Source organism: Peromyscus californicus, unplaced genomic scaffold, assembly GCF_007827085.1.
Source record: "Peromyscus californicus insignis strain IS unplaced genomic scaffold, ASM782708v3 Scaffold_5__1_contigs__length_169319896, whole genome shotgun sequence".
Lineage (NCBI taxonomy): Eukaryota > Metazoa > Chordata > Mammalia > Rodentia > Cricetidae > Peromyscus > Peromyscus californicus.
This window is the reverse complement of record NW_026294573.1, coordinates 166,391,095-166,413,520: the sequence shown is the minus strand read 5'-3', so window position 1 is coordinate 166,413,520 and position 22,426 is coordinate 166,391,095. Positions and strand designations below refer to the sequence as shown.

Below are 22,426 nucleotides of genomic sequence, written 5' to 3'. Positions count from 1 at the left end.
TCTGTGACTCAATTTCCTTCTATACTTCCTATGCTGACCGATTCTTTAGATATTCTCATATACCCAGCCATGCTATAAGGAGCTCCTTAAAACTGTACTATCACTGAGGTCTCTTGACTGATCTCTGTAATACTATGGCTCATTTTCAAGTTAAGCCTTTAGAGGGCAAAGGTCTTCCTAAATTCTCCGCGGGTAAATCACTCTTCTTTCACACTGATTTCAGTTTAGGTTTCTTCATGTGTATGCAACACACAACCAATAGGGTGATGTGGTGGTTAGAATTTAGCCCCTTGAGAACTTAATATCCCTACACAGGTCTGTTTTTATCTTGCAGTTTAATTGATGCATATAATACTAAATTTCTGAACTGAAGCCATGAGATTTAACTATGATGTAAGTACTGCCGGCTCCTAAAAGTAGGTAATTTGCCATGAAAACGTTCAAAATGTAAGTTACCAGACACCATTCACCCAAGGGCTGCAGCATATGCCTTTCAAACAATGGCGGTATGTGTATCTGAGATGTGTAAATTAAGTGGGCAGGCTGAGAAGTGGTATTAAAAGTCTCTCTGCAGATGCCTATCTGATTTGATCACCCTGTAAATACAGATCGGGAAGCATGAGCTTGTTCCCTTGAGAAGATCCATAGTACCCAGCACAGAACAGGCCTTCTGTGCAGCTGCTGAAGGAAGTGTTGGCTGTGGGTCAAAGGGGACTGCGGTTTCCCGCTTAAGCTCTGGTCTCCAAGAGGCTCACTGTCCTCTCACGCTCCTAGGATGCTTTCATTACTGACGAACAACTTGCCTATAGGAGTCTGTTTGAACTAAGGAAGGGTGGAATTACATTTTCCCACAATATTTCTTTTCCCTCAACTGCTTTTCCACCATACAAAGGCTTTATAAAAGCATTCAGTCTAGGAAACCGAGATGGCCTTCAGTATCATTTACCTCTTGGTAACACCTAAGAGAAGTCTAGAGGGACCCCGCTCTGCAGCAGAATTCACAGCAGGGCCAAGAATTAGCATCTGCAGACAACAATGGTAAGTCTGTGTGCTTGCAAAGCAGTGCAAGCCCATGGTCTCCGGAGTGTCTGGCTTCTCCAGATGGTGGCATGGCTGGGAGCGCAGGACAAACCTCCCTCTGCTAGCTGAGCCCTTCCTGTGGGTTTCACACCCCGGAATCGCTAGTCCACCAAGGTTCTTAGATACAAGGAAAGAGGAAGTTTATTCATCAGAGGTCACTTCAAAATATGCAAAAGGTCCCTTTTGTAGTAAAATATACATGTATATTACTGTTTTAAATCAGACTCACATAAAAGAAGACACCCATTATCACTCTTGAAGAAGTCACTCTGCCAAGACGCTTACGTCTCAGCAACCCAGTGGGACACCTCTCCAGAACAGTCTCCTAAACCTGGCATTTTACTGTCTTCCTTCTTCTCTCCCACCCTCCTCACTGTCCCCTTCCTCCCTGTGGGGACCAGGGGGTGTGTACATGCACATTTGTGCTCATGTGAGTTGAACCTAGAGACTGATACTTTGGTATCTTCTTCAATTGATCTTCACAGCTTAGTTTTTGAGACAGGGTCTCTCATTGAACCTGGAGCATACTAATTCAGCTGGACTGGCTGGCCAGCAAGCCGCAGGGAGCCTCCTGTCTTCTCCACTTATCCTGTAGAATTGCTGAGATTGAAAAAACAAAAACAAACAAACACACATAGATCTTTGAAGGAAAAGATCCAGCCCCGACTGCTCCCAGGGGCCCTGTACTTGCTATGCATGGCACAGGTCTAGGTAGCTAGCAGACCTCTCCTCTTCCCTTCCTCTTCCATCCCAGTTGTTCTGGTATGGCAGCATCTTCCTTCTTTTAAGACTCACTGATCCCAGTCCTGACTGCTCCAGGGAACCCCTGGCCACACATACTGTGCTGGTGCTGTGCCGATTTCTGGAGGTAGGCTACCTGTGCTTCTCTTCCCTCTTCCTCTCCAGTTGTCTGAACTAGACCCAACCTCCAGGCCTTACTCAGGTGCCACACCCTGTGCCCAGGTCCAGTCTGGTGAGTTCTCTGAACCCTAGTCTGCCCACACCCTCTCTAATACCCAGACTGTGTGCTGGCCCATTCTGATCACTCCCACCTGAGCCATCTCAACCCCCAGGCTTGGCCCAGTCACACATCCTGTGTGCTGATCCAGGCTGCTGAGTCCCCCAGATGCTAGTCTGTCTGCACCATATCCAGCCTCCAAGCCTGGGTCACACATCTGTTCATGGATCAAGCATATTAAGTCTCTGAAACCTGACCAGCCTGCACCATCCCCAACCCACAGGCCTTGCTGAGCTGCATAGCCTGTACAGCCTAGCATGATGCACCACTTCAGGCCCACAAGCAACAAAAGAAGCCCACATACCCAGGTCACACTGTAAAAATGCAAATAATGTCAAAGACCTGCAGTGGATATCTGCCCCCAAATCTACCAGTCTGTTGGACATGTTCTCCAATGGGAATTACGGAGCTGATGCCCAAGACAGAATTTTAAAAGAACAATCTTAAACTTCATCGAATCAGTCAAGGAGTTTAAAGACACACAAACAGCTCAATGAACTTAATGGGAGTAACAATAATTGCCAAATGAAGCCCAAGAAAACATAACATACGGCCAAATGAAATGACCAAGACAATCAAGGATTTAAAATTAATTCAATAAAGAAACAGAAATAGTGAGGAGGACATAGCTGAAAGGAAGATGGAATTGAAAAACTCAACAGCTCAATTAGAACACTCAGAGGCAAAGACTCCCAAGAGGAACAGCTCAAGTATTGGGACGGGAGCATAGAGAAGAAGATTTAGAACAAACAGGCAAGCAATATGAAAAATAAAAATAAATCACATGAAAGAAACGTGCAGAGACTGTGGGACACCATGAAAAGGCCGAAGTTTCTAATTATAGGCATGGATGAAAGAGAAGAATCCCAGGTCAGTGGCATAGACCAGCTTTACAACAAAATCACAGACGAGAGTGTCCCCAAATCAAGGAAAGACAAACCCAGTTAGATATATGTGGAGAGACTTTGGCCAGATTGAGCATGGCGAGCATGGCTCTGGCAGGCCATGCCCTTCTCCCCCATTCCCTCTGCCTTGTTAAAAACCATTAGATTACATTCCTGAGGTCTATTCCCTTATTTGGCCACTTCCTCCTCCTGAGACTGACTACCAAGGTCCAGCTATCAAAGTGTTGAAGTCTAGAAATCAGAAGTCCCCTTTGGCTCACCCAATTACCATGTCTAATTAAAATTAAACACCTCATCCTAACATGGGGTTCCCATTTTACCTTTACAAACTGCCATTTCTCTATGGGCCACGTCTGCCTCCTCTCTATCCAGAGGCAGTCCTTTGTCCCTCCGGGACAAATACACCTGCCCCCTCTCCCTCGTTCCCTTCCCCTTCTCCTTGTCTGCTATCTCTTGTCTTTGTCTCCTATTCCCTGCCCTTTGTTCCTCAGGGGCAAATAAATCTTTGTTCTGAGAACCTGGTCTGGGGGTCCTGAGCTGATGCCATTCCTTTCAAAAAGCCCACAGAACACCAACCTGGCAGGACCAGAAAAGAAACTCCCCACAGCATATCATGGTAGAAACACTAGACAAACAGAAGGGAGGATGAGCACGGAAGACTGCAAGAGAAGAAGAAGAAGAAGAAGAAGAAGAAGAAGAAGAAGAAGAAGAAGAAGAAGAAGAAGAAGAAGAAGAAGAAGAAGAAGAAGAAGAAGAAGTCACATGGAAGGGAAACCCTGCAGAGTAATGGCTGGCTTCTCAATGGAGACGTTGAGCACAGAGCAATGACTCCAAGTTCTACAAGAACACAGATGCCAACCTAGACTACTATTACCAAGCGGAGCTATCAGGTAGAGCTGAGAGAGAGAAAAAAAATCATGATATAAACAGACTAAAGGAATCCATGTCCACCAAACCAGCCATACAGAGAATACTGGAAGCAATATTTTCGATTGAAGAGAGGCAGAAGCGTAGCTAAGAGATGAAAGAAAGAAAACACGTGAACTAGTAACTACTGAAGCACAAAATAAACACAAGCCAGGGCTAAGAACACAAACCAAACCAGCAAATGAGCAAAAGAACTGCAAGCAACACACTAAATAGTAATGCCCTCAGCCACCCAATCGAAAGACAGGTCAGCTGGGATTACAAGACAAAATCCATCTTTCTACTGTCTACAAGAAACTCAGTTTTGAAGACAGGAACCATCTTAAAGTGAAAGCATGGGAAAAGGCATCCCAAGCAAACGGAACCGGGAAGCAAGCAGGTGTCACTCTCCTTATGTCTGACAAATGCCTTCAAATAAAAACTAATTAGAAGGTAGTGTCCTTCCTTATCTCTTCTAATCAAGGGAACAATTAACCAAGAAGACATTACAACCCTGAACATATATGCATCCAATTTCATACAAAACATACCACTGGAGCTAAAGACACAGACTAACTCTAAGTCAGTTAATAACAGGTGATTTCAAAATCCCACTTTTATCAACAGACAGGTTAGCTAAATAAACAGAAAACATCAGAATTGAATGTCATTATACATTAAACATATCTACAGAATATTCTGTCCAAGCAGCAAAGAATGTACACTCTACTTAACAGCCCATGTAAAAGTTTCTAAAATGTATCACTCATAGCCGGGCGGTGGTGGTGCATGCCTTTAATCCCAGCACTCGGGAGGCAGAGGTAGGCGGTTCTCTGTGAGTTCGAGGCCAGCCTGGGCTACAGAGTGAGTTCAGGAAAGGCGCAAAGCTACACATAGAAACCCTGTCTCGAAAAGCCAAAATGAAAAAAAAAAAAAATAAAAAAAAATGTATCACCCAGCTTGGGACACAAATCTTAAAAAGTTTAGGAAAATTCCACATATCCTTTTGAACTGTAATGTAATAAAACTTAGACAGCAAAAGAATCTGTACACAGACTCATGGAGATTAAATGAAAATGAAACCACAGTCCAACAAAACCTCCAGGACACATTAAACACAGTTCTGCAAAGGAAAATTTATACCTCTAAGTGCCCACATTAAAACATCAGAACATGCCCAAGCTGGGAGGAGTGGCACATGCCTTTAGTCCAAGCACTCTGGAGACAGGTAGATTTCACCTGGTCTACATAGAAAGTTTTAGGTCAGCCAGGGCTATGTAGGGAGATCCTGTCTCACCCTCATTCCCTCCACCAACCCAAGAAAAGAAAAGAACAAGTAAATAACTTAATAATGTAACTCAAGAGTCTGGAAGAATAAGAAAAAAACCCCAAATCCAGTAGACAGGAAAAAATAACAAAAATCAGAGCAGAAATGAAATAGAATCAATGAAAAACAAAACAAAACAAAACAAAAAATCAAATCCAGGAGCTGGTCCTTTGAAAAGATGAAACAAGATTGACAGATCTTTGGTCCAATTAGCCAAAACAAACAAACAAACAAACAAAAATCCACTAAATCCCCCATTTAATTAACAGAATCAGAGATGAACAGGGAAATATTACAGCAGACACCAAAGAAACTGAGACTATTTTATGGACCTATATTCTATTAAGTTTGCAAACCTAAAAGAAACAGATTTCTAGATTCACCTGAACTACCAAAGTTAAACCAAAAGGAGATCATCAATTTAAACAACCCATTACAAAGATGGAGCTCAAAAGAGATTAAAAAGCCTTCAGTCTAAACAAAGCCCAGGCCCAGATGATTCACAGCAGACTCTACCAGACTTTCAAAGAACAGAATCAACTTGGAAACAGAAAGAGCATTCCCAAACTCCTTCTACAAAAACAGTATCACTCTGATACCCAAACCAAGTAAAGATACAACAACAACAAGACAATTACAGGCCAATATCCCTAATAAACAGACTCAAAATTACTAATAGGATACCTGGAAACAGTATATGGACATACATCAAAGTAATTATATACCATGACTAAGTTGGCTTTATGCCAGAGATGCTTCAGCATATAAGTCAATAAAGACAAAAATGAAACAAAATGAAAAACAAAACAAACAAAAAAAACTCACTTCATATGATTATCTCAATAGATGCAAAAAAACCAAAAAAGCCTGACTAAACCGAACATGCCTTCATGATATAAGTGCCAGAGACAGTAGAACTCAAGAGAACACACCTCAACTTAATAAAGGCTATTTATGACAAACCACACCCAGTGTCCTCCGAAATGGAGAAAAATCTGCAGCAATCCCACTAAAATGAGGAATAAGACAGTTGTCCATCCTTTCCACTCCTTTTCAATGCAGCGCCTGAAATACTAGCAGAAGCAATAAGGTAAGAGAAGCCAATTAAAGGGATACAAATAGGAAAAGAAGTCAAATTAACTCTACTTATAGATTATAACTTATACATAGACATTCCAAAAATTTTAGAAATGATCAACAATTTCAGTAAAGTGGCAGAATACAAAATCAACTTAAAAAACTATATACTAACAACAAACATAATGAGGAGATGATCTTGGAGACACTCTCATTCACAATAAAAAAAAAAAAAAAGAATAAACCTAATCAAGATGGTAAAGACCTCTACAACAAAAAGCTTTAAAGCTCTCAAAAAAGAGACACTAGAAAATGGACAGACTTGTCATGCTCATAGACTGGTACAATTAATATTGTGAAAAGGCTCTTTCTACCAAAAGCGTTTTTATAGATCCAATGGGTTTCTAATCAAAATCTCTACAACATTCTTCACAGAAATAGAGAAATATCATCCTAAAATTTATACAGAACAAAAGACCCAGATAGCTAAGCAATCCAGAACAAAAGGGACAATGCTAGGATTATTATTCCATATTTCAAGGTATTTTCCAGAACTATGGTGATAAAAGCAGCATGGTAATGCCACAAAGACAACATGGCGACCAACAGGACAAAAGGGAAGACCCAAGTGAGTACACAACAGTCATCTGATACTTGACAATGGTGAAAAATAAAAACAAACAACCAACCAACCAACCAACCAAAACCAAATCCCCAGCATCTTCAAAAAATGGTGCAGGGGAACTGGTGTCCACATGTAGAAGAATGCCTTTAGGCCCATCTATTACTAATCTGCAGAAAAATCAGCTCCGAATAGATCAAAGACCTCAGTGTGAAACCTGAAACACTGTTACCGCTAGATGAAAACAGGCAGCGCCCAAAGATACATGTGGAGGAAGGCTTTCTGAATAGGACTCATTTGCTCAGGCATTAAGGCTAACAATTGACAAATGGGACCTCAGGAAACTAGAAAGGCTTAGCACAACAAAGCAAACAGCCAAGGAAAGAAGCCCACAGAGCAGGAGAGAATTTTTGTCAACTACACATCTGAGAGAAGATTCATATCCAGAATATATAAAGAACTCAATGGCTCCAGAAAATAAACAACCCAGTCATAAGATGGGCTATGGATCTGAACAGAGTTCTCCAGAGAAGAAATTAAAATGGCTAAAAGAATCTCAAAACACGATCAACATCCTTAGCAATTAGAGGAATACAAGTTCAAATTAACTTGAGATTTCGTCTTACCCAGTCAGATTGGCTAAGATGGAGAAAACAACTGAATTCTTTGTGCGCAAGCCACCTTTGCCAGATAAGTGCAGCTACTCCACCTCATCAAAGAAGCGTTTCTTTACAGGCAGTGGAGACCACCACCGATATAATTAAAAAAAAAAAAAAGAAGAGGCTATCAACTTGAGAGTGTGTGTGTGGGGGGAATGGGAGAGGTAGGAAGGAATGATGTAATTCTCTTTAAATGAAAAACAAAAAATATTTGTGGTGCTGGAGAGATGGCTCAGCAGTCGAGAATGTGCATACAGCTCTAGCAGAGGTCCCTGAGTTTCCCAGCACCCATGTGGGGTGGCTCACAACTGACTGTAATGCCAGTTTAAGGGGGCTCTGACACCTCTGGTCTCCTCAGGCATCTGCAGTTATGTCCACGTATCATGCCCCACCTCCACACACACATAATTTAAAATAATAACAACAAAATCTTTTTAAAAAGAAAAGAGCAATGACTGACAAAAAATGCTGGCGGGGATGTGGGGAAAGGGGACCCCTCATTCACTCCTGATGGGATTGTAAACTGGTGCAGCTGATCTGTCAATCAGTGTGGAGAATTCTGACCTAGTTGTAAAGTCCGTGAACCAGAACAATGATTGAACTGGGAAGAAAGCCACGAAGGTGCAATAGTGGCATTTTCATCTTGGGGGTAACCAAAAGCTCTTTAAGTGAACTTCAAGTCCATCTCACGGGAAGGAATTCATGTCTGATACTGTAGAACTAGATCCACAGGAGGTGAGGCCACAGACCCTATCAGAGAACGCGCTACTAGTACTGCACGAAATTAGTACAGTTTCTAGCTGCATTCTGAATACTTATCAGTCTACCCAAAGATAAATGTAGCTCTCATTCCTCATCAAAGAAGCTTCTGTTTGCAACAGATGGAGACCGTTACAGAGATCCACAACTAGTCAGTGACCGGGTGTGGAAAGGTCATAAGAGCCAGAGGCCCAGGACGTCTGCTGTTAGTGGCTCCTACATCCTAAAAAGGGGAATGCACCCATGAACTCTTGTATGGTTGTCTGAACAAGACCATCCTGATGAAAACACCAGCTGACATGCTAACAGGGACAGGGGACATTCCATGTGGTCCCACACCTAGATGAAGAGTTAGAGGAGGTCACTGGCTGCTGAGAGTGGGGAGAACCAGTTTCCTCCATGGAGCAGCTCCCCTGAGGGTTGTCCAACCCCAAGTGGTAAGCCCTGGACAAACAAGCAAAGCCAAACAGACCCATTAGTTACATACACCCATGTGTGCATCTGTGTAACACACATTTACACATGCACAATAATAGCAATCCAAGAGGTCATGAATTTGGGAGGGAGAAACAGGAGGAGTGGGAGGGACAGGAGTAAAGGTGCTCCTTGCTCATGTAGGATGTTCTCAAAATAAAATAAACAAACAAACAAACAACCAACAAACAAGGCAAAGGAAATGAAAAGCGCATCCCTGACTTTTCCCAGCAAAGGAAGGAAACACGATTTACCGGGTTGGTAGAAATCGGGCGACAGCTCTCTGGCCACAGCTCTCGCGATATCACACTCCTGGCGGGCAGCCAGTGCAGCCTGGTCAGCAGCGTCAGCTTTTGCTCTGGCATGTGCGGTCCTACATGGGCATAAAGAGGCTGGTGAGTACAGAAAGCACGGGGTTAATTACCCATGGACAAGCCAACCTCCATCCAGGGAGAAAAACGTTAGTTGTGATCATGGCCCAACACCTGCAATAGCAACTGTTATTGTCACAATGCTCTGAGACCTCCATGACAGCCACAATATGGATGAAACTATCTGTGAATCACCACAGTCCTTCTTCCAGGGGAAAAGGAAATTGTGAGCAAGGTCTCTAGCGTTGGACACTGTGTCTGGCTGTCAGAACTCATTGGACCAACTCCTCTGCTGATTTTGTATCACACTCCCCCAACTCCAAAAAGCAGCCAACCATGGAGAGTAGGATTTGACCATACGAATCAGCTTAGTGTTCACTGACCAAACTCTATTGGTAAAATCAGGTAAGAATCTAAGGAAAGGCTGCCCAGTGGAAGAAATGAGCAGAATTGCTACCATCAGTGCTTGCTGATCCCATGTGCTGATGGCCTTGCTGTGGCCAATTTCAGGCCATCAGTATGATGCTATTAGATGTGTTACTGGGAAGAGACGCACACCACGGCTTCTTACCAGTATGCTAAGGAGGGCTAGTGAGGTGTCTACTTACCTGATTAATTTAAAATTGCTTTTTCTTTAAAATTTTCAGAAAGTTATCTGTGTGTGTATGTGTGGGCACCACTGAGAGTGTGAAGAGGTCAGAGGACAACTTGTGGGAATTGGTTCTCTCTCCAAAATGTGGGTTCTGAAGACTGAACTCAGATCCTGATGCTCACCAGCAAGTGCTCTTACCTGCTGAGCCACCTCACTGGCCCGCGTTTACTTGATTTTTTTTTTTCACATGGATTTTATATGAAACAGAAAGGACCCAGTGAAGCAGAGCAGGTAAGGATGGGATAGGTGTTGTGGTCTTCTAACCCCTCCCTGGTCTATCCTCAAACACTAAAGACCTCACCTTTAGAGGCGGGAACAAGTATTGGGCTTCCTGGGCTGACAGCTCAGTTGCTAATGTGCTTGCCCTGCTAACATGAAGACCTGCGTTCAATCCCCCCGAGATGCACATTAAAAAAGGAAAGAAAAGCCAGCTACAGTGGCCCACACTTGTGATCCTAGTGCTCGGGATGTGGAAACAAGCAGATCCCTGGGATTCACCTGGCGGCTAGCCGAGCCTCCCTGCCAAGTTCCAGTTCAGTGAGAGACCCTATCTCAAAAATGAGGTGTGCATGTGTGTGTGTGTGTGTGTGTGTGTGTGTGTGTGTGTGTGTGACCTGTGCATTTTCTTTGCCTGTTTTAGAGAGAGAGAGAGAGAGAGAGAGAGAGAGAGAGAGAGAGAGAGAGAGAGAGAGAGAGAGGCAGGGAGTGAGGATCTGGGAGGATTGGGGAGGAAAAACCATGATTAGAATACACTGCCTGAAAAAAATATTTTCAATTTAAAAAATGAGGTGTGCAGTGCCTGAGGAACAACAGAGGACCATCCTCTTGTCTCCATGTGTACAAGTACACTTGAACATACGTTTACCTGTATGCACAGACACGTGCGCGAACACACACAAGAACTGAGCCTGAGATAGTGAGATAGCCTAGCACCTGCTGCCAAGGCTGACAGCTGGAGTTTGATTACCCAAACCCACACGGAACAAGAGAACTACCTCCTGCAATTTGTGCTCTGACCTTCACGCATGGTGTGTTACACACACACACACAAAGAAAAAAAATTATGCTCCTTAAGGCTAGACCAAAGAGAATCTGGGGAATCACAGAGAGACAACTGGGTTGTTGTGTGTGTGTGTGTGTGTGTGTGTGTGTGTGTGTGTGTGTCCATCCATTTCCTGAATTCAAAAGACTTGTTCAGTTAGTGTATAAATGACGTGGATATCTACTCTTATGCCTTTGTAGACATCCTGTCATAGTTCATCAGCACGAGGCAGGACTATGGATAACTAGTATGAAAGTCTGAAAGCAATGCCCACACTAATCTCAGACAGCAGGGGAGGTGATCCAGGAAATGGCACTACAAGAGGCAGCTGGAGATGACCAGGAAACTGTTCCCAAGGCTAGACCACTAGAATTAAAATGGAAAAGCAGAATCTGACCTGAGGCCGGGGTACTAGCTAGCAAGACACCCCATTCTCAACTTTCTCCTGGACTCTTGTAGGCTCATCTCACTCCCATCTAGAACCTAGGTGGGTCTAGAGACTTGAATGTTTTGCAAAGACTAGGATCTTTTCCCTTCTATTCTTTGCTGTACCTGGCCCACAGTATTTACAGAGAGCCTACCTTATATATAAATGATGACTCTTTAGGAATAGCTGCGCTGCCACTTAATAACAAGTGAACTAAAGGATATATTGTAAGGAAAAAATATTTCAATAAAAGATTAGTGAACCACAGAACTATAGAAATGGTAAAGGCAACATGGCTGCCAAGGGTTCAGCAGGGAGGGGAAGAGGTAGAATAGAGCACATGTCTAGGGGGGAGAAACAACTCCATGTCACACTGGAGTGGATGGAACACATGCGTCAAAATTCGTAGAGTACACATCACTGGGGTGGGTCTAACATGAGCAATGGATTTTACATAACCAGGGTTGGGTGCTAAGGGGAACAATGATTTTAGCGCAAATGAATCAACATTCCTTCAGCAATTACATCAAATTTACCCAAGATGCCAGGGAAGGAAGCTGTGTGTGGGCCCAAGGTAGGGACAAGGTGTGTACGAGAACACTGCAGTCCGGTCAACTTAAAAACTGCTTCAAAAAAAATCAATTACAGGTATAACATTATACTGACTAAGCAGGTTGTATTTATATATTTAGGGAAACTATATGTATGTATGTATCTATCAGTCTGTTATCTATCCATCCATCCACCATCCACCCACCCATCCATCTACCCACTCACCCATCTCTCTTCCCTCCCTCTCTCTCTTCACACATACATATTTGTAACAACAAAGATAGAGGGAAATGATATAATTATAATTTCAAAAGCCAAAAATGTATTAAAAATGAATGGATAATCTTCCACGTATCCAAATAGTTTTTTCTGCATCATGTGGGATATTTCTGATTGCTTTTGTCTATGGAGCATTATAAATTTGAAGTGAAAATAAAACAAGAGTTTAAGAGAACATATTCCTAAGTACCTGGCTGTAGTGACCTTGTAAGACATCATCATCCTTGGCAATTTGAGGAGGCGGGTTGACTCTAATTCTATGCCCAAGAACCAGTAAGTACCCTCTGTTCACATTCTTTCAGCCTCTCAACTCCTTTCTTTCCTCCCCAGAATGACTTTCCACTTTATCTGCTATTCATAGCTAGAGCCTAATTATGTCTAGGTACCATAATTAATGAAGTTGTAGGAGTACAGCCATGCTGCCTTATAATGTGATTTCCTAGCTCTTCAATAAATCTACAAAACTAAACAATGTATTCTGATACAACTGCAACACATTTCTGTCAAGCCAAACAAATGGAAATACTATCTCTATCCCATACTATAATCCAGCTAACTGGAGAGTAGACAGTACAGCATCCCCTTCCTGTAAACAAATTATGGAAGCCCAGAGTCAGTAAAGCCTCATTCACCACTCTTGTATGTAACTTATTTTCTTACTTGCTCTTTTCTGACATCTAACCCAGCTATCAGGACTACTTAGAGTTGACCAGATGAGCAAGACCACATCCACCCCTGAATGCTTGAGAATTTCTGGTGGATCTGATCACAAGAAATGGAGAAAGGAATTTTCTCTGCATTATGCTACCACCTGCTTCATGGGGTCAAGGTCATTGGCATGGCTAGACTTTGGAGGTTGCCTGGGCTTATGTGTGAACTCATTTAAATCCCATGGCCAGTTCCAAACCTACAAATGGCTGGTCAGACCTGACATTGTTCTTGGGGTTGGGACTAAGAACACATAGTCTGAGGAAATCAGGGGAAGCCACATAGCATAGGTTCCTGATGCAGATGGTTGTATGGAAACTCACTCACTCACTCTCTCTTTCTCTCCAGCACCTCTTTCATTTAAGACATTTTTTTATATACAAGTCTTTGGCTCCTCACAGTTTCAATCTCCACACATCATTATCACATACTTTCTTGAATGATGTAATTATAAGTAACTGAGAAGTCATGCAGCATGAGGCAGCAGCCATTGACCTTCTAGGACTTTACTTTTGCAAGTATACTGTAATTTAACTTTAGGGTGAATGGGTTAAGCTACAAGAACAATTCTCAGATGCAGAGATCTGAAGCTGTCTTGGCTCCTCTCTTGGCCACAGCCACAAGTAGCCAGACCACCTGGATGCTAACCTGACTGTACTTAAACTAGTCACAAATTATTTTTTCTCATCAACAACTTGAGGTTCTTTTTCCCCTTTAATGACTGAAATATTTTATGAGTTCTTAAGTCACTTTATTCAGAAGAAAATCATCATTTCCTCAATTTTCTTGAATGTTTTAAAAATTTTTATTCATGTGAGGTTCCTTAAATTTAACAATGCTTTTACAAAAAATACATTCAACTGTACCCTAGACGGGTTCAGGGTACACCCCTCTAAGGAATGTACATGGCCCTTTGGACGTCTACCCCACCTCAGGCTTTCATGGACAGAGCTGATGAACATTTGGATCCAGAAGGCAGCAGGACTCTGTGAAAGGTAAAATCACATCTGACACTTACTGAGTTTGCTGCTTCTACATCTTACCCATTTCCTTCCCAACAATAAAGTGCTTTGAAAACACTCGGCTTTTGGTATTCTTTCAATTTTTTTTTTTTTTTTTTTTTTTTTGGTTTTTCGAGCAGGGTTTCTCTGTGTAGCTTTGCGCCTGTCCTGGAACTCACTTGGTAGCCCAGGCTGGCCTCGAACTCACAGAGATCCGCCTGGCTCTGCCTCCCGAGTGCTGGGATTAAAGGCGTGCACCACCACCGCCGGGCCCTTTCAATTTTATTATGTATTATGTCATGGTTATTTTATGAGCTGACTCTGAAAACTTGGTGGTAGAGGCCACCGTCTAACAGGTTCAGGGGTCTGTCCTTGGGATTTGCTAGGACATCCAAATAGTTAAAGAAAATTATTATTCAGGTAATTAAAAGACCGGAGCAATTGGCTGGTAGAGACCAAAGCCTTGGTTCAGGACCACAGTGCTCTGCCAGATGCCAAAAGTGCTTGCTCCCTTGGGGTGCTGATTTGGCAAGTCCAGAACCCTCCAGTTCTCCACCACCAACACCCCAGCAAATTCTGTCCTCTTCTGGTTCTCTGGAAAATGCCTGGCAATAACAAGAAATTATTTTTTGGGTTATGGCATTATGGGTAATAAAATGCAAAAAAAAAAAAAATGACCTGTTGGCCTTTCTTTTGGACTGTGACATTATTTATTTATGTGAGACCTAGATTTGAGAAAAGCAATTATCTCATGCAGACAGTTGCAGGCCTTTTAAAGAAGCAGTCAGTCTGTGGAGCAAGGGATGCTCTGGATAGGGACAAAAGGCAAGTGGCACTGCAGACGTGGGTAGAGAGGAGGCTTGATTCTCAGGCACCAGCACCGAGTCAGAAGGCCACGCTTCAGTCTTGATAGACCGGCCCAGCAAGGCTCAGCGTGCCCTTACCCAGAGGAGCTACTTTCAATTTCTTCTCCACTTGCTAACTGACACTGCTGATGAGGATTTCCACCTAGAACAGACAAGACTCCACTACTATTCCACCCTCAGTAACCTGGGTCAGAAGACCACATCCTAGGCATCTTTCACCTATGGGTTCTAGAACGTTCTCCATAAAATGCCTTAAAAACAAATAAAACAAGACCTAGTTCTGGTAACTTCAGGACTCTTATTTTAAACATGTAATATTAACAGTGACTCATTAATCACATCTTCCTTTTGTCTGAAAGTGATAGCAAGCTATTCAGATATAACATGGACATGAAGGGGCATGCTATTGAGCTATTTAGATACAACATGGACATGAAGGGGCATGCTATTGAGCTATTTAGATACAACATGGACATGAAGAGGCAGGATACTGCCAGTGAAGTTGGTGTTTGATACTCCCAGAGCTCAAATCTTTGCACACGTGTTAGAAATCAGGCTTTGAAAGCATTTAGAGTCAATGATTAGGCCAAACCTCCTCTGAGCCTCAAGTGATCCTTGCCAATGAGATCACAAGTTAAACCACATTTCTTATCAAAGAAATGCTTACACACTGCAGTAATTAGTACCATTCCCCTAGCTTCTGGTCAAGAGGAAAAAGGAGCTAAGATTCATCTGAAAAATGTTTACACACCTTTGACAAAATGCTGTCCATGATGTTATCACTGCCAGTTTTATAAAGAGTCAGGGGATACAATACTCTTATTGTGTAGTGGTAGGTACAATTTGGTCTCTGATAATAAACTGGTTTGCTTCCTAGTATCATACAACTCTAACAACATAACCTGTTGTCTCTCTTTTTGTTAAAGCTACCAGGAAACTCAGAGTAAAATGATCCTCAGTCTACACACACAGGTACCTTCTGTAGTTTCAGGGTTTTAACCAGACTCCCCATGCCAGGGATGCTGCAATGTACATGACTCGTCACCACGCCCTGTAGATGCTTGCTGGAAACTGGCAGGATATTTAATCAAGACAGCCAATTCCTCGATCAATAAGCTGCTGTTCTTACTAAGGTTTCTCAACTTTGGCTCCATAGTGTGCTAATGCCCTGGGGACAGATATGATAATTTGGGGATCTTAGAGTTCAGTCTTCATTTATAGGATTTTTTTTTTAATCTCTATCTAGAACACTTCAAAGCTTAGAAAATAAGTCCTCATTATTAAGTACTTTAAAAACTTTCTTCCCCAATTTTCTTAAAAATTCAATGAGTTGAAAGGCTATATTATTACTTTGTCCACTCCTTGCAAAGGCAGAGGACAGTTTACTGTCTCTCTTCTCCTGCCATGCCCACACCAGAGACGAGACTCAGGTCGCAGGGCTTGGCAGTGGGCATCTTTACCTGCCGAGCTATCTCGTCTGCACCATGGAAGACTCTCGGTTTTTGAGAGCCAGGTCAAAAGCACCTTTCTGATTCTTCTCTGGACTATGTGGAATCTTTCTCCTTTGTTTCTGTTGCTAGAGACTGAACCAGGGCCTTGCACATGCTAGGCAAGTGCCTCACCTCTAAGCTATTTATTTATTTATACAGAGTCTTGCTTGTATGACCGAGGCTGGCCTCTACCAATCCTCCTGCCTCAGCTTCACAAGTGCTAAAATTATAGCTTTACTATGCCTGGTTTACTTAAATTTTTTTGGTGACATTTACCTAAGATTTATCACTAGAAATCCAATACAAGAAATTAGGATGTTTTATTCTTAATATTGTTTTTGAAGAAAAATCCTTTTAGTGAGGACCACTCAAGTTCAAAAACGCTGTCATGAAGCAAGATTAAAACACCGCTTTAAAATGTAACTACCCGCAATTCATTACATGAAAGAAACTAGAGCAAGTCAAAAACTGGTGCTGGTATACAGACTATATAAAATATCCCTCAATTCAACAAAAGAAAATTTAAAAACTGATAAAGGACTTAAAGAGACATTTCTCCAACAAAAAAAAATGTACAATGGCTAGCAAACACAATAATTAAATATGGGGAAAATGCCATGCTCTTCAGCATGTGTTTATTTTATATGATACTCCAATTCTACTGTCAGGGATACGCCCCATTAAAGGCAGTGTCTCAACAATTTTTTATTGTTGTTGTTGTTAGATCCATGACCAGAGCATCCTTTTAATAGGAGCCACCCATGTATCAAGAGATGAATAAAAAAAGTAGTAAATAATACAAGCATATTATTGGCCTTTAGGAAAGAAATGTGGATCTGTGCTACTGTATGGATAAAGCCTGAGGATCTTAAACTAAATGGAATAAGTCACAAAGAGACAAGTTTTATATGAGGTACATACAGTAGACAAATCCATAGAGAGAAAATGGAAGATGGTTACTGCTGTGGGATGTTCTGTATGGCAAATGTGTTGTTAATTAGTCAATAAATAAAACACTGATTGGCCATTGGCTAGGCAGGATGTGTAGGAGGGACAAGGAGGAGAATAAAGCTGGGAAGTGGAAGGCTGAGTCAGAGAGACACTGCCAGCCGCCATGATGAGAAACAGCATGTGAAGATGCCGGTAAGCCACGAGCCATGTGGCAAGGTATAGATTAATGGAAATGGATTAATTTAAGCTGTAAGAACAGTTAGCAAGAAGCCTGCCACGGCCATACAGTTTGTAACCAATATAAGTCTCTGTGTTTACTTGGTCGGGTCTGAGTGGCTGTGGGACTGGCGGGTGAGAGAGATTTGTCCTGACTGTGGGCCAGGCAGGAAAACTCTACCTACAGGTTACGGGGGGGGGGGGGGGGGGTTGAAGGGAGGGGGAGATAATGGGGAAAGGAGCATCAGGGCACAGCGTTTTAAATTTTCAAGATGAAAAACCTGTGGGGATTGGCTGTACGACAAGATGACATAAGTACTATTGGACACTATACTTAATAGGGTTTACGCTATAAACACTTCATAATTAAAAGGAAAGTCAGTGGTTGGGTAAGTATCTTAGAAAATCTTTATGTCCAGAAAGCTGAAGAGGAAAGCCCAAGAAGATTTTGCTCTTAGTTGGGATGTCACTGTGCTAATTCCAGCCACAGTTAAAATTCCGAAGAGGGAAACAACTCTGATCAGGAGGAATCTTGAGTGGACAGTGTAGGAAAGGTATGTAAGAGCTTTGAAACATGTCCATTTAGCTAGCTTTGAACAGAAAGCCTGACATAGAGGTTGCCTTCAAAAATATTAATGGAATAAACAAACGGGTGAGGTCAGAAGTATCAACGATAACCCTGAGATTTGCAACTAGGTGTCCAGATGAATGACTTCACTACAGAGAGACACTGTGCAGGCCCTACTAATGGTTGAAGGTGACGACAAGCCATGTTTTAGACAAGCAGATGTTTACATGACATAGGCATTTATAGTTACAAATACAGGGTCATGACGCAAACTCAAGGTCTAAGTTATAAGAGAAGTATGAAGACTATGAGGGGTTCAATGAAAGGTGGATGAACCCAGTAAAAAGTGAATCAAAAAGCTGAGACTGAATCCAAAGTGACCTAGGGACCTAGGGACTTGATGGAGTAAAGAATAGTATCACTGACAGGTGGATGCATATAATTAGATGGTGAATTTCCAAGGAAGCCCCTCAAGGTCCTTGGCAAACCCTATACATCTTTCAGGAATTAACTGGGCCAGAGGCAAATCTGTGTTTTCTCTGGGGCAGCTGTATTTTTCTCAGCCTGAGTGGCTGACTAATGTGCATGCTCTGGAAAAAGTGTGGATAAACTCACAGGGAGGAATGGCCTGTCAATCCTGGCATGTCCTGGGAAGAGGGAGGGCCAAGCAAAGGCAGCTGGGTTTGATAAGACCCTTTCGAGAGGGCAGTCTGAATAAGGAGGCCACTGCTGAGGACAGATGGAAGGGAACTGATGAGGAACTGGGCAAAGGAAGTAGAGGAAGCAGGTGTGGGCCTCATACTAGAGACTTCTGACCCAGAAAGGAAGGAAGAAATTTGGACAGTAACCAGTGGAATTAGCTGGGTCAAGGGGAAAGATGATTTACTCACATTTTACAAAATGAGAGCCATTGGAAGGTGGGCAGAAAGATGTTTAATGAATATGAGAAAATGAAGAAACTCTGAGAAGATGACAGGTAGAGTCATGTCATGGAAGAGGTAAAAAAATGCAGGGAAAAAACGTTTTTTAACGGGCTTTAAGGTTTAAAGAGAGTTTGTATCATGGGCTTTGGAACTAGATGTCATCTCTCAGCCCAGTTTATCTCATGTTAGCTGTGCCTCCATTTCCTTACCTGTTTTTACAGGTTGCCAATATTATCTCACAGTTGCTGTGAAATTAGGATTGAGCTATCTGAACTCTCAGAATGAATCCAGTGTACTTAGAATGTAAGTGCCCATTATTCCATTCTGCAGAAATTAAGGGAGAGCATGGGAAATCGGGGGCACTTAAAAAGGTGAAGATTTGGAATCAGAAGCAGAGAAGGCAAATGTGGTCTTTGAAGCAGAGACTAGGGAACAGGGTGGAACTCATCCTGGAGTCCTACAGGAGAATCCATCCACAGCCAACAGCAGTGCCTCTAAGCCAGAGGCAGTAAGGGCTACAGAAGACAACTTGGTGAATGTCACAGTCATATAAATGCAGAGAGGTCAGGGTGGCTCCAGTTGATTATAGTACAGCTTCTTTCCTTTCCTATGGTAGATTTTGTAGAACAGTCTTATTCTGAATGTGGCTTTCCTTTGAAGGCTTTATGTTGTAAGTTCAAATTGTCAGCCAGCAGGCCTTTAGAAACAGGTGAACTAAATTATTTTTAAAATGAGTGCATATTCTATAAAAATCAAACTATACAGAATCATCAAATTGATTTCTCTTTGGCACTTTATATGAACATCTGCATATCCATGGTAAAAGCCTGGCAACCTTCAGAATACAGGTAACAGTTGGGAATTAAAAATGTCCACACTGTATTTCTATGTCAGTGTTCTGTTTCTCATCCTTTGCTAAAGGTCCACTGTGGGTACAAGTTAAAGAATGGGAGCAATTGAAGACTATCTAGGTCAGGAATATAGGCTGGTATCTGAGATATTCAGTCAACGACAAACTGACCAAGTGAGCAGTTCACAGTTGACCTAGTCCCTACTTATTCCTGTTAATGCTTCTACATGCACATTCTGTAGTGCTGAAATGAGGTCATTTTATAAATATTTATACATTAAAATATTACTGGGCTGGGAAGTGACTCGGTGGGTAAAGTATAAGCATGAGGACCAGAGGTGATATTCCCAGCACTCATGAAAATGTGGGGAGCAGTTGATGGCACACCTGTAACCCTAGCTTCAGGAGGGGGTTGAACTTGGGGGTATAGTCTAGCTAGGCAGACTAGCCAGATCAGTGAGCTCTGGGTTCAAGTGAAAGACCCTGCCTTAATTTATAAAGTGAAGACCAATCAGGAAATATATCTGGGGTCTGGAGAGATGGCTCAACAGTTACGAGCACTTGCTTCTCTTCCAGAAGTCCTGAGTTCAATTCCCAGAACCTACATCAAGTAGCTCCCAACTTCCTGTAACTCCAGCTCTAGAAAGACCCAAGGCCTCTGATGTTCAAGGGTACAAGTGAGCACTTTTGCTTGCATGCATTCTTACATTCTCTCTCCTCCCTCCTCTCTCTCTCTCAAGGCTTCATAGTGAGACTTTGTCTCACTCCCACACCCCAATAATGAAAACAAACTTTTTAACAAGAAAGATATCCAACATCTACCTATGGCTTCCATAGGAACACACACACACACAAATGGTAAGCAACCCCCGTTTACTAATTTAAAAACGATACAAATGATTGAGAGCATCTTGAGCTCACAGTTCAGACATTCTCTTAGCGAATAAAATACAAGGGCCAGTTTCCAAGCTTACTTGGCTCCACTGAGATAGGAACAGTAAAGGGATCTGTTCTACTCAGCACACGGCACTCTGAGCAAGAACATGAGCTATTGGAATTAGTTACATAAAACCTTTCTTAGGCATTTTAACTCTCAGTGTTTTCAAGGCAAGCATTTTGCAGTTGCAGAGTTTAAGGAAGTGTTGCTTTGTGAGAAATCCCAAACATGAGGGGTATGGTTATTCTCTCATGAACGGGTTTTTTCACTTTACATTTCCTGGTAGGCTCTGTAGTTCTGTTACTTCTATTTCACACCTGGTCCCTGAAAAGGGATCATTCAGCAGTTTAACCAAGAAGTCCCTGACAATATTTGCTTTAAAACTCTAGTCTTTTGATACAATAGGCATTATGGAAAATAATAAAACAACATAGAGGTATTATTCAGATATATTAACTCTGATTTTGAAACAATGCTCAAAACTTGTTTTACTACACATACTGAGAAACACACTTGGAAATTGGAAAGGCATCGAGAATCCCAAGGCCCCACCCCAAAGACCAGGTAATTACTTTTCCTTCTGTTGGAATCGGAGACTGAGAGGGGCTAAAACACACATTCATTCACCCAGCTGGGGCCAGTGAGATTGCTCAGTTGGTTACCACAGGACTGCTGACCTGAGCCCAATCCCTGGAACCCACATGGTTGAAGGAAAGATGCACCCTCCTCCAAAATAAATAAACGTAATGAAAAATTCACCCAGATATCCAGTCTAGGGAATGGGTTAAACCCAGGTCTCTTTACCTCTAGAACAAAGACTAGTGAGGACTCTGTGAAACCCATTTCTATAATATCCCAACAAACTTTAGATTTTTACCTTCCAGTAAGTTATGTGTTTTTTCTTTCTGCTTTAAGATTTCATTTCCATAAGATATTACATTCATTCTTTCTTTTTCAATATGTTACTGCCCCCACACCTTATTAATCTTTGATAGATTTATGGCAAATTGTGAGGTTTCTTCTACACATATTTTTAGAGCAATTCTGGCTGATTTTCTAGTGTAATAATACAGCTTAAAAACATCTTACTGAAGATGACAGGAGGGGCCTGATTTTCAGCAAGGTTATTCTTCAGCAGGAACATTTTTAGGTGGCGTTAAAAATACTACCGATTCAGCCAACTTACAGTTGCCGTCACCAAATCACCAAATTAGTAATTAATGTCTCTAACTTTTAAAGGAACCACCGGAAGATCATCTAATTTCTCCTGGATCCTTAAAAAGTTCTCTGATGTTCCTCACGGAAATCAACAACTTTCTGTTGTGTCTACTTGCTTTCATCATGTGTGATATCATTACCCTGAAGACAATCTTTATCCTGACAACCAACAGGTAAGACTAAGTTTGTCCCAAGATAATGAGAAAAGAAGGGTGGAAACGAATACATGAATAATGGTGACTGGTTTGCTCTTCAGTCTTTTAAGTAAAAATGACATTTGGTTGTAATGTGGAGGCAGAGGTAGTTTTGAAGATGAATTCATGGGCATCAAAATAAAAATGCACGCTGCCTCTTAAAGGACGGCGATGAAAATGAAGGCAAGATTCCATCTTTCTTTGTCTTCATGGAGACTGGTTGCTACTGGGTCCTGCTAGCGGGGACAGGTGAACGCCTTGGTGCAGCCACTAAGGAATATGGCACCTGCCTTCTTGGATTCTATGCCATAGTGAGAGGTAGACTGACATACACGGAATTAAAATTCACCAGTA

At 42.1% G+C, this 22,426-nt stretch overlaps 1 protein-coding gene across 5 annotated transcripts in view; it reads right to left on the bottom strand.

The window, feature by feature from the left end:
• Positions 1 to 22,426, bottom strand: part of Jph1 (junctophilin 1) — a 100,383-nt gene that overhangs the window by 26,611 nt on the left and 51,346 nt on the right. For all 5 annotated transcript variants that reach the window (XM_052716634.1, XM_052716629.1, XM_052716632.1 and 2 more), the window contains exon 3: positions 9,082 to 9,200. In XM_052716634.1, coding sequence (XP_052572594.1) covers positions 9,082 to 9,200 — 119 coding nt within the window. The remainder of the gene's footprint in view (positions 1 to 9,081; positions 9,201 to 22,426) is intronic.